This window comes from Haplochromis burtoni, unplaced genomic scaffold (assembly GCF_018398535.1).
Source record: "Haplochromis burtoni strain Fernald_Lab_line unplaced genomic scaffold, NCSU_Asbu1 Contig_42, whole genome shotgun sequence".
In the NCBI taxonomy this organism is placed as follows: Eukaryota; Metazoa; Chordata; class Actinopteri; order Cichliformes; family Cichlidae; genus Haplochromis; species Haplochromis burtoni.
This window is the reverse complement of record NW_024582403.1, coordinates 2,614,302-2,630,654: the sequence shown is the minus strand read 5'-3', so window position 1 is coordinate 2,630,654 and position 16,353 is coordinate 2,614,302. Positions and strand designations below refer to the sequence as shown.

General features: G+C 39.0%; 2 protein-coding genes across 3 annotated transcripts in view; one reads left to right on the top strand and one right to left on the bottom strand.

Moving 5' to 3' along the window:
• The first annotated feature begins 262 nt into the window (after positions 1–262).
• mef2b (myocyte enhancer factor 2b) lies at positions 263–11,857 on the top strand. Of its 2 annotated transcripts, XM_005920705.2 has the most exons (10): positions 263–381; positions 464–542; positions 4,585–4,664; positions 6,117–6,320; positions 6,579–6,707; positions 6,879–7,068; positions 8,002–8,150; positions 8,428–8,542; positions 9,326–9,437; positions 9,660–11,857. In XM_005920705.2, the coding sequence occupies exons 3-10, from the start codon at positions 4,611–4,613 to the stop codon at positions 9,970–9,972; spliced, it is 1,266 nt and encodes a 421-aa protein (XP_005920767.1). In that variant the 5' UTR covers positions 263–381; positions 464–542; positions 4,585–4,610; the 3' UTR covers positions 9,973–11,857. The 2 variants fall into 2 exon arrangements, with proteins under 2 accessions (XP_005920767.1, XP_005920768.1); XM_005920706.3 differs by lacking the exon at positions 263–381 and having other exon boundaries at positions 388–542.
• Positions 11,858–13,413: 1,556 nt separating this feature from the next.
• tmem161a (transmembrane protein 161A) overlaps positions 13,414–16,353 on the bottom strand; it is a 7,490-nt gene continuing 4,550 nt past the window's right edge. The window contains exon 11 of the mRNA XM_005920707.3: positions 13,414–16,062. Within this exon, the coding sequence (XP_005920769.1) occupies positions 15,758–16,062 (305 nt within the window). The 3' untranslated portion in view covers positions 13,414–15,757. The remainder of the gene's footprint in view (positions 16,063–16,353) is intronic.

Sequence of the window (16,353 nt, the reverse complement as noted above, 5' to 3'; positions counted from 1 at the left end):
GAATATATTTTTGTTTTTGACATTTTGCAGGACATGTTGTAATGTCCTGCAAAAAACCTTGTAATATTTTGTGGTACATGAATGAATCACAAGCAAAAATGCCCTTTAACCATAGATATATACATACATTTTAAAAGATAACATTAGAACTAAATTGCTTCATAATGCAAATCTTGAAGGCATAAAGGACTTTACGCAACTTTTGCTGACACCTTATAGTGACGAATGCGTTTATACGCGGAGGGGAGGTGGAAGAGTGTGTCCAATAGCATGGCCGAGGAGGCGGTGTGTGGTGACACACACAAACAGAGCGAGAGGCGGGCTGTAGCAGCCAGCTGTTGGAAAGCAGCGCTCCTGAATCATCCGCAGCTTCTACATCAGGTGAATATTTCTGCATCTGCACAAGACCAGAACGCACAACAAGACTCTCGACGCTCATTTAGTCATTTATGTTTCCTATCAGCAACTATTCCTGTTTGACTGGTCCTGATCGAGTGGGTGAAACTAAGAAGTAAACAGAGAAAAAGAAGATCGAGGAACAGGTGAGATCAGATGCTCTATTTTTATTTTTAAGCACGTGTTGAGTTTCTGTTTTATCTTCTTATTTCGGTTTTTAAGGCAAATGAGCGAAGCTTCCTGGGGTTTCCTGTGTAGAGCATTGCATGACACAGCTGTGAGTAAAGTACCTGTTGCTGTGTTATTGAGATGAGGCTATAATAGACAGGAGTGCTTGGCAACTCGGGGACAGACGGGCTATTCTTAAACTGTCTATTTGAAATGACGTCAGCAAGTTATTGGGAATAATTGCCCATAAACGGGTTTAAGCAATGCATTTCTACTTCTTTTTAACTTTTATGATTATTATTATCATTATAATAATAATAAAAAAATAGTTATTATTATTACTTAATTCTTGCTTGGCTTGCTCACTGTGAAAAATGAATCAGAGTCCTTTGAAAGCAAGCACATCCCATGAGTCCATTCTAAGTAGACTGCTTCAACTTTTAAGAAGAATCTCGACTAACTTTGCTCTTATTAGAAACAGATATAGATAGATATCTAGACAGACAGATAGATAGCTCTTTCATCCCTTTACCTGTTGTCCTTAGTCTAATTTAAAGCAAGCATTACTGATTCTGATGTCTTTAATCTTCTGACATTCCTTTGTGCTGGACATGTATCTTTTTCCATTTTTAATGCCCTCAAAGAGGTTTTCCTCTTTTAGTGCGAGGTGTGGCTCATCTTCACAGATAGTTTGAGAGGATGTCAGACTTTCTAACCTTTTGGAAGACTAAAAAAAAACCTTTTTTCTCTATTTATGGAAAGATCAAATGTTCAGCACATGCCTGCATGCAACATTGCTACTCTGGCTCTAAGAAAAAATATCAAGGCAATTCAATTATACCCAGTTAAAATTAGACAAAGATTTCCTCGCTATTGCACTGCAAAGGCCCGATAAGCATGTGACCATTTGACCCCAAAGGTGGCAAACAGAGACATATACAGCTAGGTATACTGCAAGATAAAAAATAATAAAAAGACCTCTTTTGGTTACCATGCTAGCTATGCAAAGAGAACTATGTCGAGAACTATAAAGACTAAGAAGCAAAGTGTTCCCCTGGGGCCTTTATTTTATGAGTATGCTTCTGTTTTGATTTGAATAAGTGAGGCTGTCACTAAGACTTCAAATTTTTCAAGATTTGACCTTCACCTTTTTTAACTTTAGTTCAGAAGGATGTATGTATATGCTCTAATACATACAGGGAGGGAATGGGTGAAGACAGACATCGGCCCACATAACACTGGCCTTTGATATGACATTCACAAGCTGATAAAATGACTAAAACAGTGAAAACAACAACCCTGTTAGATCTGATTCACACACTGCTTGCAACAGTTAAAGCACATTATACCCATATAGTACAGTAGACATTTTAGGTGTTGCTTCTCTTGTGATCACCATAGTTGTGTAACTAATGCATTCACAGAGCAAAACATGAAAAAAATAGTTTAGCAAAAGCAAAACCCTTTTCTCAAACCATCTTTAATTATCAGTATTTTAACACTACCATTATATATCTTGTCATATTTAACATTCAGTACTGCGTAGAGAGCAGGGCAATCTGCTTTTTCACCATAGAAGAAACCATTAACCTCCCTGGCTAATATGCTTACAAGTGTTTATCATGTTTTTGAAACATTTGAAGCCACCATGCTCTGAATGACTCATGGAAAGGAAACCATTGAAGCAGAACCCCCAATACTCTACAAATGCCCTACTTTTTCCCCCTTCTCATTCATGCATACAGTTCACTGCAGCAAGAAAACATGTCGCGCGATACATATTGTTAATGAGCAACATCAGCAGTGCTAATAAGACCAATTAAAATTACCTTGATGCGCAGGGCTTTCTGTACATGTGGACTATTGTCCCAGGTAGTTCCCCGGTGATTAGTCAGACGATCCCGGGGTAAAGCAAAGCTCCTGCTGCCCTTGTATGTGTCTGTGCTCAGTGTTTTCCACTGTCTCACCTTTGGGAAGATATCTGTCAAAGGCACTGTCCTTCCCTAGAAGCCTGAGGCTCTGGGGAAGGTGTGCATGTGCTGAACTATTGGACAATGACAGGATAGATGGTGATTCTGTTTTTCATTCATGCCCATTTGATGGCAAATGAGACAAAAAGGAAGATTTGCTTGTTCCGTTTCATGTCCACCTTTTCCCCGAGATGTTCAGTAGTTGATCATGGAGATGAAATGTCACAGGCAGTAGGTGCATGCTGTTTTTGGTTTCTGTGAATGTGCAGACCTCAAATGGCAGTTGTCAAATGGGAAAGTATACAGATTTAGCTGTGAGGCACAGCCAGGCTTTTCCTGCCCATCTCGGCCTTTAGGCCTTTGACAAACCTACCAAACCACATAGATTTTCTATAGCTAACTCCACGCCGGTTTGCTGGAGGGGCAGCTATATATACCCAGCTAGCCATAGGTTTTAACAGAGCTGTCAGCAGCTCTAATAGTTGACATTTGGTTGTATTTGAGAGGAGCGGAACCTTCGGTAAAACCCTGTGATAAACATCTTTCAGCCTTTTTTAGAACATATGTCCCACTTCCCTCTCTTCTCTACATTAACATGCCTTGATATGAGGTGAAATTGTCTCACTTCTGGTCCAAAAAAAACCCAGAACAGCTTGGCCTGGTGTGAATTCTTTGTGGTAGTTGAGTTGTTAGTTAGACAGACCAGTGCTGGTTTTGTGGTTCTATTTTTCTGTTGTGCACTTTGCTTTACCGTACAGACATTGGCAAGGATGAGTTTGTCTGCAGCTGTTACTTTTGAGGTTTGTCTTGGCTCTGCAACATATTCAACGAAGCAAATAACGCAAGACTTTATAAGGTAATCATAAGGGCAACGAGGTGGACTCTTCCAGACATGCCCCAAATTTCTGTGTGCCAAGCTTATGTTGAAGGACAGCGGGCACTTTAGGGGTCGTGGGAACATGGGCTTCATATCCGCTCAGGCACCATCAGGAGGGGCAAGCAACTAAATATAGAGAAGTCACGACGTCTAGAATTAGGGGGGAAAACCAGTGAAAACTCCTCTGGGCTTTAGAGAAATACTGTATGGCCCAGTCAGAAGAGGCAGACCACCACTTAACACAGTTGTTTTACTGATAGTGAGCATCAAACGGAGACAGCTGATACAGGGAGCAAATTTATGGATACATTTGATTTAATGTTGTATTTTCAGCAAAGCCATCTCTTAAAGCGTCAATGTAATTAAACATTCAGTTCCACGTTTTTCTGCTTTGTTTTTGTTTCTATACAGCAGGGATGGGGGGCATTGTTTTCTAGCCCAACAAAAACAGAAAAACCACGGGTGTGAGTTTCAAAAATGGACATTCTCAAGCCAGCCACATCTTTGCTATTTGCCCCTGAAAATCCTGTTTTGTTTTGTTTTTTTCTGACCTGGCTGTGCATGAGAGAAGAGTGGGTGGCTTTTAGCATTAGCCATCTTTCAAGAACACACCGTTTTCCTTCTACTGTTTGGTTTCAGCTATTGCCTGCTGAACCTTTAAAAAGAGCTATGGACTGTATTTTTAACCCTGTCTCTTGGGGCCGCTTGGTGCAGTCAAGCACTGTGCTGTTGGCCCGGGGGTAACCCAGACTGTCAGGGTGTCATTCTGTGTGGACTGCTAGCCCCACAAGAGCCACGCTAACTTTAGACCGCATCGCTTCATGGTGGTAAAAATAAACACCCTCGCCCCACTGAGGGGAAAGGACTTGAGTCACTTAAAGCAAAGGGATGACATTTTCCCATCAGAATTGTATTAAAGACTGAACATTTATTCTATTCTTATTATAATATGTGATCATATCACCTCAAATTTGTTACAGTAATTAATAATTAGTTCAACTGCTTACAAATGCAAGCTTAAGTATCGAGGTAAATCTTTTTGTGATCTTCGAGAGTAAAGGTTCATTTAATGTTTTAGGTCATTTCATTGGTGCTGATTTTCACACATTACTGCAAATGTTTAAGTATGCTGTTTTATTCTAGTATAACACTGATTTTCACTTTGTTTGACAGGTGTCAGACTAAGAAGAGAAGAGAAAATGGGAAGAAAGAAAATACAAATTTCTCGTATTCTTGACCAGAGAAATAGACAGGTGAGCACACATCGTTTCATGTTACGCACACACAGACACATATGTTGTTTTAAAAAAAATATTTCTCAGTAAATATTATCCAGTCCTACTAAAATTATAGTTAACTGCAGGAAGAATAAAAACTTCATCCAGATTATTTGAACAATCAGATACATTTTCTTGTTTTTTAAGTGTCAAATATTATTACAGGGTGAACGTGTGGGCCTTTTCTCTAGTGTAAAAATTGTATATCAATCCAAGACATTTAAAGACATCGCGCTGATATCTCAGGAAATGTATCAGGCAAATTTTTAACGTTTTCCTCTTCCAGATATGTTTTAGACTCCGTAATTAAGTGTCACTTAAGCTGCAAGCACTGAGTCGCAAAAATAGCGGTACATGTTTCATGCAAATGTGCATGTTTTGTAGCCGACGCTGTGGTTGTTTGTTGTCCAGCATTGCACTGCAAATATTTAAAACATAGGTTCACTGATTGAAATGCAAATGCAAAGGCATGCTAGGATGACTATTAATGAAATATCAAATTACGATATTTATACTAGTGTGAAACATTATTAAAATCGTGCAGTTTACAACATCACTAGCATTCATTATTTTCTACCCAACGGTGGTAATAGCAAATATTTTGAACGTAAGTGATACAATAACCTAAAGCTGTGAATTTATCAAAAGCCTTAACACCAGTTAAAGTGAGATTATTTTATTTGACAAAAAGACAATCTTTCACACTGAACAAAAAAAAGGATGTGAGCGTGCCGACAGTCGACACTAGATTAAGGAAATATTATTAAAATTTAAGAACTAACAAGAAAACACACCATTAAACAGAAGAGGAACTGCTTATCAGTTTGATGCTAAATGAATCATGACAGCACCGATTACATATACAACATAGTACTTACATCAACTTATGGCACAGGAGTTACACCGCTCTGCAATACCACAGACAGATATTATCATTTGTACAATACTGTGGCATGAACAAAATTGCTTGCATCATATTTATAGCCTATTCGTGCATTAATATTTGTTCAAATACTACAATTCCATGAAACACCCTAAATATTATTTAAAGTTTTAGCTGTGTTAGGAAAAACGCATGATATGCATAGTGAGTTTGTGTACACATCCAGAGCTCTTATTTAACTGTTTTCAGAATGCTGATAAACACAATTTATTTCTCATATCTGATCTTTTTGACTGAAAGTGTTGTGGTGATAAGGTTTGTGTATCTGAATGAAGTGTTTGGTGATTGAACGTGTTCTGCACTGTAAAGTCTCTCTGGGATATTTTATTTTATTTTATTTTATTTTATTTTATTTTATTTTATTTTATTTTATTTTATTTTATTTTATTTTTAATTATCCAACTTCCTTAATTTGTCATGCTCACAACTTTGCAGAATTAACTGGAGGGAGTTGAAAGTGCAAACCGGTTTTTCTTCTGTCATAGGTGACCTTCACCAAACGTAAATTTGGCCTGATGAAGAAAGCTTACGAGCTGAGCGTGCTCTGTGACTGCGAGATCGCTCTCATCATCTTCAACAGCACGAACCGTCTGTTCCAGTACGCCAGCACAGACATGGATAAAGTTCTGCTAAAATACACCGAGTACAGCGAGCCACACGAGAGTCGCACCAACACGGACATACTGGAGGTACTATTTTAGGAGCTTTTTAAAAAGAAGTATGTGAAAGCTTCTTATACGCAGCTGATCTGAAACATAAACCAATTTTTAACAGAACATGCAATTATTTGATATAAAGCCTCTGGAAGGATATTGTAAAAAAAAATAATTGGAAAAACAGGTGTTGTATTTTGAGTGAAAACCCTTTCTCGTGACATTGTTGTGGTTCGAAACCATTGTGCTATTGTTGCCAGTAATTTTCCATGTGCACTTTCTCTTCTGCATCAGACCCTGCGTAGGAAAGGACTCGGACTTGATGGCTCAGAGCTTGACAGTGAGGAGAGCATGCAGGTGGCGACAGACAAGTATCCTCTAAGTGAGGGCATGGATCTCTCTGTGGCTCGCCAGCGCTTCTATGTTAGTGACCACATACTTACTCCTTACTCCGTACTTACACTCAACACGCACAGACCAAACACAGACAAACTGACTTCTAATTAGAATTCTGTGTTACGAAAGCATCTTTAATTAACTGATCTTTAATCCATACTGTTGTCAAAATTACACGTTATGTGTTTTACTCTTCAGGGTCCCTCTCTGCTCTCGCCAGAGGCACAGTTCCTCGTGTCTGCAGGTTGCGAGAATGGTTTTCCCAATTCATCCGGATCCGGCATGACCTCCCACAGACCCCCGAGCTTTAAATCTCTAAACTCCAGATCCAGCTCGGCCAGTCCTGCTGCACCCCATGCACACACTGCATTCATGTCTCCACACTCGGGTTAGTCTCATTAAGTCCTATACCAGAATCATCATAACTACTAAGGGTAGTATCTATTTGTGTATGTCTTGTGTTTGAAAAAACACATCAGTTTCTATTGCATCTATGTATCGCTTTTGACAAGTTCCACAAATTTTGGGCCTTTGTCAGGTTCATTCAGGCTCATTTGTGAGTTATTTGTGTTTTTTTTAACACTTTCATGATGAAACCAAAGTCTAAATGATTTTTTAAAATTTCATCTACCACTACAAATAATCTACCAGTATTATTCTACCTTTAAACAGAGTCATAGCTTTTCACATGAAAATCCATGAGCCACTCTTCTAACTTCTTGTTAAATGCTTTCTGTAAAATTCGTGTGTACTGTCAACCATCTGTGCAGCTGGCTGTGAACTCACAGGAAGTGTGTGTGTTTGTGTGTGTATGTGTGCTTGTGCGCAGTCGGTCTGTTATGTGAAACTGGCCCTCCAACAGTGTAACTGCAGCTACAACCAGCTCTGTGGTTTCTATTCAGAATGCATCACACCTGCCTATCATGTCAGCCATCATACAGTCTCTAACTATTTGGATGCACTGGGATGTCATTAAATACTGATCACTGACATTTTTAGTGATTCTAAATGCACTGCTCTGTTTTATCTAAGATTTGACAGTGATTGTTGGTTTACATTGCGTTCGCAATGGACTCTGTCACATGAGTTACAGTATATTCAGTACAGTTGCACATATTATAAGTATTCAGACCTGCCTGGTGTCTCACGAAGGCTTGATACTCATTCAAAGGTTAAAGGAAAAGAAGAAGTTCTTTTTTTCAAAATCACACTTGTATACCGCAACAGAGGGAGGTGATGATTGTATCACAAAGAATAAATGACAGTAGTGGAACGGGCTTAAATCGCTTTTCACTTCCTGCTCCTTTTTTTTACTGTTTAGGTATCGGCTACTCTGTGTTTTCCCATGGCAACCTCAATCGAGCTCTGGACATGAAAAGCCCTCCTCCTCTGAACGTGGGCACTGAAAACCTGCGGGCAGATGGTGCTAATCAGGCCATGGGGGCCACACGTGCTAACCACAACTCCGCTGTAAGTAGCTGTGCTATCCAGTGTGATCAAAACAAATAGGTGTCAGTGCCTCTAATAGATGTCGTACTGCGTCTAAAAACTAAAGTTCTTAATTAAATACCAAAACACATAAATAGTTCTGCAAACTTGGACAAGAAACTTCACAGGTTTTTTGACTCATTCACACCTCTCACAATTATAATGTTCACAAGTTTCATAGTGTTCATACACTGACTTCACTATATCAGTACAAACTCAAGATTTCCAGTATGACTGTTTCCCTTTCTCTGATCATCAGAGGGGTCTTTTATACCAGGGCCTGCACAGCAGCAGCTCCATGGTGGCTATGGGGAAGGCAGGGCTGCTGAGTCACAGTTTGGGAGGATATGGTCTCCCCTCCCCTGGAGCCTCTGGTATGTCATCTGTGTTCTGTTACTATAGAAAGAAAAAAGAAATATATGAAAAATATATGGCAACTAACAAAGTAGTCATACAGCAATAGCTTGACATGTTAACAGGTTATATCAGAGTGTTAATGCCACTCTCATGTCTGTATGGCAAAACTAAACCTATCACACATATACTCTCTTAGCATAGCTTAGGATAACAACTGCAAAGCAAGGATACTGACTTACTGTGGTGCAGTTCACTCCAGAACCTCATTATTAGTGCACAAACCTTGTGTAAAAAGGTTTGGAGTTTGTGCAGGACCAGGAGCTTGGAGAGTTTCAGGTGGTTTTCTGGTGAATTTATCATGAGAAAACATTGCCTTTCTTGCTAAACCCAGCCAGGAATTAGTTCCACAGAAGGTAAAAAAAAAATAAAATAAAATAAATAAATAAATAAATAAATAAATAAATAAATAAATAAATAAATAAAATAAAAAAAAGAAGAAGAAGAAAAAGAAAGGGAAATTTTGTTAGGGTTTTTTTTACACTGTTCCAAATTAAGCAGAACATCTTCTGACTCTAACTTCATCTCTAGTGTACAGACATGAGTGATGGGAGGTTACAGTCTTCTTATCTTGTGCTCATCGATAAAAACTACAAAGGGTATTTCCCAAAACGTCAAACCAGCCTTGCTGTGAAGTTTATCTTGTCTTAAAATGAAACCATTTTATTGAACTGTATCTTTTCTCCTGTTTCCCCCCCCCCCCGTCCTCTCCAAATCGATGTATATCTATTCTTCCTTTGCAGAGTACAGCCAGCCTGGTTTTTATCACTCAGTCAGTTTACAACGAGGAACAGTAAACCCCTGGCAAGCGGCGCAGCCACCTCAGGAGCCTCATGGGCCTCATATAAATCCTGTGTGAGCATATCATATATTATTCTAGACATAATACAGTAAATCCACTGTATATATAATTTTGAACCATTAGTGATAGTTGACTCTTAAATGCCATGTTCACAAGCAGTTTTGACTGTCTTTAAATTATCTTCAAGCTACTTCTAGTGCCTCTTAGCTGTAACTCCAGGACTGATGACGTGTTTCAATCCAAATTCATTTCCTCCACCCTCTTGTTGTTTTCAGAGGGTCCAGCGGGGGATGCTCTTTCCCCTCTCAGTCCTGCACTCCAACCTCTCCGCATCTGCCGTCCCTCAACCTCAACATCAAATCGGAGCGTAGCTCTCCTGAGCACATGGCCTCACCTACCTCCCCTCCTCTGCACCACCTCAGGCAGCATTCTCCAATGAGCAACCCCGATTCAGCTCGTCATACCCCTCCAGATAGCCACCCAGCCAATGGCACAAAAGAGTTTGCCAAAACCAGCTACCCACAAGACCAAGAGGAAGGAGGGCAGTCGCTCCGGCAGTTAGAGATGAGCGACGGCTGGCAGAGATAGCCAGCTGCTCCGCTCTACAACCCACTCTCAGTCAACATCTGTCTTCAGACAAAACCATAAAGGGTCGACGTATGCCTCTCTTTGTCTCCTCAAACAGAGCTGGTCTCTCCTGGGCAGTGGAGAATTCTTCTCTGCATCACTTGCTTGATCCCATGAGGAGATAGATGCATACAGACTTTTTGCTTTTTGTTTGGTTAGGGTTAGTTTTCTGTGTGGAGCTAATGTGAATCAAAAGTACAAGTTGGAAATGTGATTGTTTTCTTGTGACTTTGTTGAAGTTGGGCACAGCAGCAGTGTGGGACCAACTGAATTTCTCTGAAGTGCACATATGAAAAAAAAAACGTCCATACATATTCAGCTTTCAAAGCCAAAATAAAATAAAATATTTTAAAAAAAAATAGGAGGTACTAAAAAAGTAGCTTGACTGGGGTTTTATGTGATAAGGTTACACAACAGGGCATTTAATTGGATACGTTCTTAAAATAAAAGTTTTTTTTAGTTATCACAGTTTTTCCTTTTTCTCCTTTCAGATGTGAAAATACCTTCGTAATGGAATTTTAATGAGAGAAATCTAGGTATGAAAGCCACTGTCTATTTTTTCTTTAACAACACATAAAATTCAGCTAACAGGAGGTTTATTCTGTCTGAATTATTTGTTTTGTCCAGACAGTGTTTTATTGCTGTTGCTTTACAAAGCACATTCTCATGTTAAAGCAAAGGCATCCTTTGTAGAGAAACAAAGAAAAAGGAAGTTTCGCTCTGAAAATATCCCAATTTAAATGAGACTGCCATAGCCTCAGATTGTCTTCCTGTGTCTTGGCCCCACATCTCTTACAAATGATTCACAACAAAAGAAGATATTTGCAGAACTGGAGGGACATTTTGCAGCAGTATCATCTAAAAAAAAAAAGAGTTGAAAAAATGTGAACCCACCCTTTTAAGATTCTGGGCATCAATCTGTGTCAGAGATTAGGTCAATGAGCTCTTTGGGATGTAAAAATGGGTTTCTTTTTCAAGTGTTGTTTTGTTTTGTTTTTTAAAAATCTTTAGTATTGTTGTAATATGATCATTTTATGTTGTCAGAAACACTCACAGCAGTCTGCTAAGACCAAAGTGTTTAATTATTGTCCCTCTGCATTGCACACAAATACTGCAACAGCCCAAAAAGGATCTATTTGTCTTTATTTGGTCAATTTTTTCTAAACAGCAGCAATCATGTGCTCTTCCTGAAGGGCTTTGTGTAGTAAGTGTTTAGTGTAGATATTCCTGCGTTTATGATGTGTTAAAACACGAGACAAGCTGTAGTAGATGAGTCCAAATATCCATTCATTTGTTCATTTATTATCCGGGTTTCATTTATGTATACATTTACTTGTTAATCTTGTGCACTGGATACCTCTATGTCTTTTAGTTTTGCGTTTTCAGTTTCTGATCTTCAAATGACAAAAAAATAAAAAAAATACATTTTTAAAAAGGAGATAATTTTCATTCACTGTCCACAAGGGGTCGTCTTATTTCACACTTTTAATCTGACTGAGACTGGTTAAAGTGCAGAGCAGTGAAGACCAGCCTTAACAGGTAAATAAATCGGTTAATCGGCTCATTAAATTAAACTCCTGCTAAAATCCAGCTTGTGGAGGTTTTCAAATACAAGTTCCACTGTCGATTTATCTCTCTTTTCATGATATGTGGATTTTTGTGGATTAATATTAGCATGAAACATGAAAAGCCAAGTTGTCAGTATTCTGATGTTTCTGGTTGATTTTTTAAACACGTATATATAAATACATATTTGCTGGATGCTTCACTAACAAAACAGAGGCATTTTTTGACATTTTTTGTGAATCATTTTAAAATAAAGACTGTTTACTTTGTGTGTTTGCCCCAGTCTGAGTTTTTTATTTTTTTATTTTTTTTATTTTAGGACATTCAGTTTATCATTTTTCTCAGATGAAAAAAATGTCATAATTAATTAATTAATAATTAATAAATTAATGGCATAAAAGGGAATCATTTCCCTCTGTTTTTATGTACATTAATTCTGAAAGCAGGTAAAGTGCCCTTCACTGTGTAGCTTTCATGTATCCATTTATTTCATTTTATTCACCTGCATTCTATCTTTTGAATACACACACACTCCCTCATTATCATGTCAGGGCCCTGTCAGGCAGCTCACCATGCACCCACCAAACGAGAGGAACAAAAATAGACCACGCAAAAGCCTGGAAACCTTTATTTCTTCCAAACAAGACAAAAAAGGGGCACAAATAGGGTAATTTCCATAGCTGGTTGTTTCATAGTAACCATGCCAAAATGTTTTCCTATGCTGCCTCTATGGAGAATTGACCTGCCTTTTCACGGTGGGCACACACAGAGACACACACACAGTATTGAGCTGTCGTCTCTCCACCTTAAATGACGAGACTTTCACTGGGGTCATGTCTGGTCTGATGAGACTAGACCAGGCCCAGTCTGTAAGGCATGTCTGGGTCCTATGTATATACACACACACACACACACACGCGCGCAGACATACATTCTAGCCTCTATAGCAACCACAGCCGGCCATGGCTGTCTGACTTGCCTTGTTGCAGTCCATAGAGCAGACTGAAGGGACCCGAGGCCTCCAGCACAGATTCGTAAAAGTAATATCACCATTCAGTTCATGAAGCCAGGCATTCTTACAGGCCCACCAGAGAGAAGGATGAGCTTGACTCAAATTAAACCGATGTTCCACAGCAACAAAAACATTGTCCTAGAAATTTTTCTGCACTCATACTGAGATGTAGGATTTGCTAACTGGTGTGCTCTCAAATCTGTTTGCTTCTCAGTGGCTTTGCGATTGTTAATGTCTTTCAGTTGTCCATATAAAAAGACAGTGAGGTGAGGAGCATGTCCCTTCTTTTACTGAAGGATGCTCACAACGTTTGACTGGAGGAAGAATTTAAATCATGTCAGCTTTTAAACAAGGAGCCACTCTCTTCTCATTATTGCAAAAAGCTGACGTGACAATTGACTGGCATGTGATTTTGAAGGTTTTGATGTCACAAAATACATATGAATGATTTAAACTGCACTGTCAAACAGAGATTATGCAGTTCACTGCATAAAATCTGTCCATTAACTGGATTATTTTGCTGCTACAGCCAAGCTCATCCACCGCAAACATTTCTTCTCAGAGTCCAGGGGGCATTAGGTTCATAATAATTACCAGTGATTAAAGAACGATCTTCTCAGGAGGTTGGGGTCAGAGATCAGCACCCTGCACAGCGACTAGACGCTCCATTGTCATCCATGTCTTTTGTCAATGGAGTACCAGTTCTTTAAAAGGAAATGTTCTATCTGTAACATCTCCCACGCTCCGTGGTGGAAGGAGGAATTAACGGAGAAAGTCAAAATGACGTGAAAACAGCAAATCTTTTTATTAGGACCACGCATGGAAAAAAAAAAAAAAAAAAAATCAGGTTACAGCCAAAGTGTTGCACAACATGCATTCAGAAAATCTCCTAAGGGAACATTTCATATCAACTTCACAGTATAATGATATCAGAGCATTCAAATACGCCATCTAAAGAAAACATACTAATGATCAAAACCATCCACAAAGTTAATCAATGTATCATAAATAAAATAAATAAAACACACTGATGAAGACTGATTCAGAGAAGGTTTTGATTAGTCTGACATATACATGGCCGATTGGCAGCAACAACAAAACCTATGAAGTAAAGGAGGCGATTAAGACACTGCAACTAGCATGTTGTTCATGGGTAGTGTTTGAAAATTAATGGGTAAAACAGAAATGTACCTGCAGTGTTCACTGCAGAATATCAGCTTGTTCTAAATACACATGAACAGGGAGGAAGGAGATTTCAAAACATTCAAAATCCCTGAGCTCCCAGGCACTTTAAGATAAAGAGCAACAGCTCCACGGTGTTTGGCTTTCAAACACTAATACACAGCCACACTGCATTACACTCAGTAGGCTCGATCTGAAAATTACGCCCACACAGAAAAACAGGAAAAAGAAGCAGAAAAAGACACGCACGCACACATACACACAAAATCAAAACAACACAAAACCCAAAAAATAAAAAATCCCCCCCAAAAAATAAAACTCAAAAAGTAGCACTCGTGAATCGGTTCTTTAAGGACTGCAAAGAGTCCCTCACAAAAATATGTCTTATTACTCAGGCATTAAAATATTCATACTTGTCCTGGTACCTCCAAATATCATAAATGCAGCATTTAACAGTGTTCCTTTGAAAATTAAAAAAACAACAACAAAAAAACAAAACTCAGTAACACTGGCATAGATACATGTGAGAAGTTGCAGAAAAATGTTCTATTAAAGAAGTTATTAGATAACACTGGGGTCTGTATCACAAAGAGAGCTCCGTAGGTAATCCAGCAGCATTTGGGATTAACTCTGGTTTAACATCATCACAAAGCTGGTTCAATTTTAGCCTCAGTAAATAACAATGGTAACCAACACTGTATGATTAACCTGCTTCAGGCAGGGTTACCTTTCAGGAAAACAGACTTTAACAAGTCTTTCTGGGAAAAGAGAAAACAAAACAAAAACTGGACTCTTCAGTATCCTGACAATTACTGAGCACTTTGCATTTAAAACAAGAGTTTTAATAAACAATTCGTATACCAGTTTGTCTTACTCTCATCTAGGGTGAGGCAATTATAGCTGCATGTCAAGTAAGCATACGGTTACAGGCACCAATTATTAACAGTTAAAGCAAATGCACTATTTTGGTCAGATAAACAAATCAGATTTGTTTTTGTTAATCTTTCAAAATCCAGAGGCAATTCCTGCAGAATTCCAGGTTTTATCAATGCAATATCCAAATTAACTTGCTGGTGAATGTTTTGAACCTGAATGTGAACACTGTCATATTTCATCACAAGAATATCACGGCCTGCATTAAATTCACTGTAAGAATAATGTGATATCAACTGACTATAAACTCAGTCAAACGTATCCTTCATTTTTGTGGATAACAAAGTTTGGTTTGGCAGCAGCGTGAACAAGGTGGATGAAAGGTGGTTACTACTGCATATCAAGTTAGACTAAACGCTACCAGAATTTCACAACACCAGTAGTGTGCGTAATAGACGCTACACACCTAAAAAGACTGCACAGTTGACCCTTCTAACGCAAATAGTACACAAAAAAAAAAAAGAAAAGAAAAGGGCTTTAAGTTTCACTTCATATTTTTCACTTTGTTGTATGCGCCCCACCTGCAGGGACTGCCCCAATGTCTGACAACTACTTTTGCGTTAACCAGTGTGTAGAAACACTGCACTATAAGGCTGTAATAACACCTGCGCTGACATATTTTTTTAATGCAACATAATTTTCTTCATTTGAATTATCACAGCTATCATCAGTATCGGTATATGGTGCCACCTTCTGGGCCAATTAAACCCAGATTTTACTGAGCCAATTTAGAATTAGCATTGTGATACATGTTAAGGCGGACTAAACTGCCGTTGATTTGTGATGCAGACCCCACTCAGTTTCTTTCTGTATATTTGTGTGTTACTAATGCCAGAGTCCTGCTGGTCTCAAAAAGTTACAAGGTCAAAAAGTAGTAAATATTGCAACAGACAGCATCCAACCTTGATCAGTTACAACCAGAAAGATGGTGCAATCCAGCTGCAGTTCTATTTTAATGAAATGTCCCCTCTGCTGTCTGCAGGCATCCTGTGCAACAGCATAATATGAGCTGATTGCTGGATGTATAGAAGTATGGCACTCCATTTTCCTTAGTTAGTTTTGCATAAGGTACTGATGGAAGTAGATGCCAAACAGAGAGCTTATGACCTGGCAGGCAGCCACCCACCAGGTGAGAAAGGCAAAAAACCCTCTGTAGAAAAGCGGTGTGAGGACAGATCGCAGCGCTGTGAAAGTCTCTGACAGTCGAGCTACTGTAGCTTGGATGTCTTCCTCCATGTCCTCCATCCCTTCTTCATCTTCATCTAGAGCTCCAGACAGGACAGGTGCAGCTGTGGGCATGATGATTGCTGGTGTCACACCAGGGGTATCCTGGGCACCTGTACTCCAGGAGAAGTCCCCTGCAACAAATAACTGGTTGTTATGTTTCACTAACATTCAGACTGCTTAACCTGTCCAATAAATGCCCAGCTTGCTGGTCAGACAGCCTTTGAATCAAGCTACTTTGCTAATTTTGCTTCTGGGGACAACAGACAGTTGTTGGGAATATCCAGGCCAAAAAAAAAAAAAAATCTTTCATTTTTATCTGCCGCTTGCTTACAATTCCTGATTAATAAACCTAACCTAATGAAAAGTTAATCTTTGTCAGATGATTGCCAATAATGACCTAACTCATCAACAAATTATTTTCT

Coding starts and splice junctions, on each gene's coding strand:
- mef2b (XM_005920705.2), top strand. CDS start 4,611: ATGGGAAGAAAGAAAATACAAATTTCTCGTATTCTTGACCAGAGAAAT. Junction 6,321..6,578: donor CCAACACGGACATACTGGAG/GTACTATTTTAG, acceptor CTTCTGCATCAG/ACCCTGCGTAGGAAAGGACT. Junction 6,708..6,878: donor TGGCTCGCCAGCGCTTCTAT/GTTAGTGACCAC, acceptor TTTACTCTTCAG/GGTCCCTCTCTGCTCTCGCC.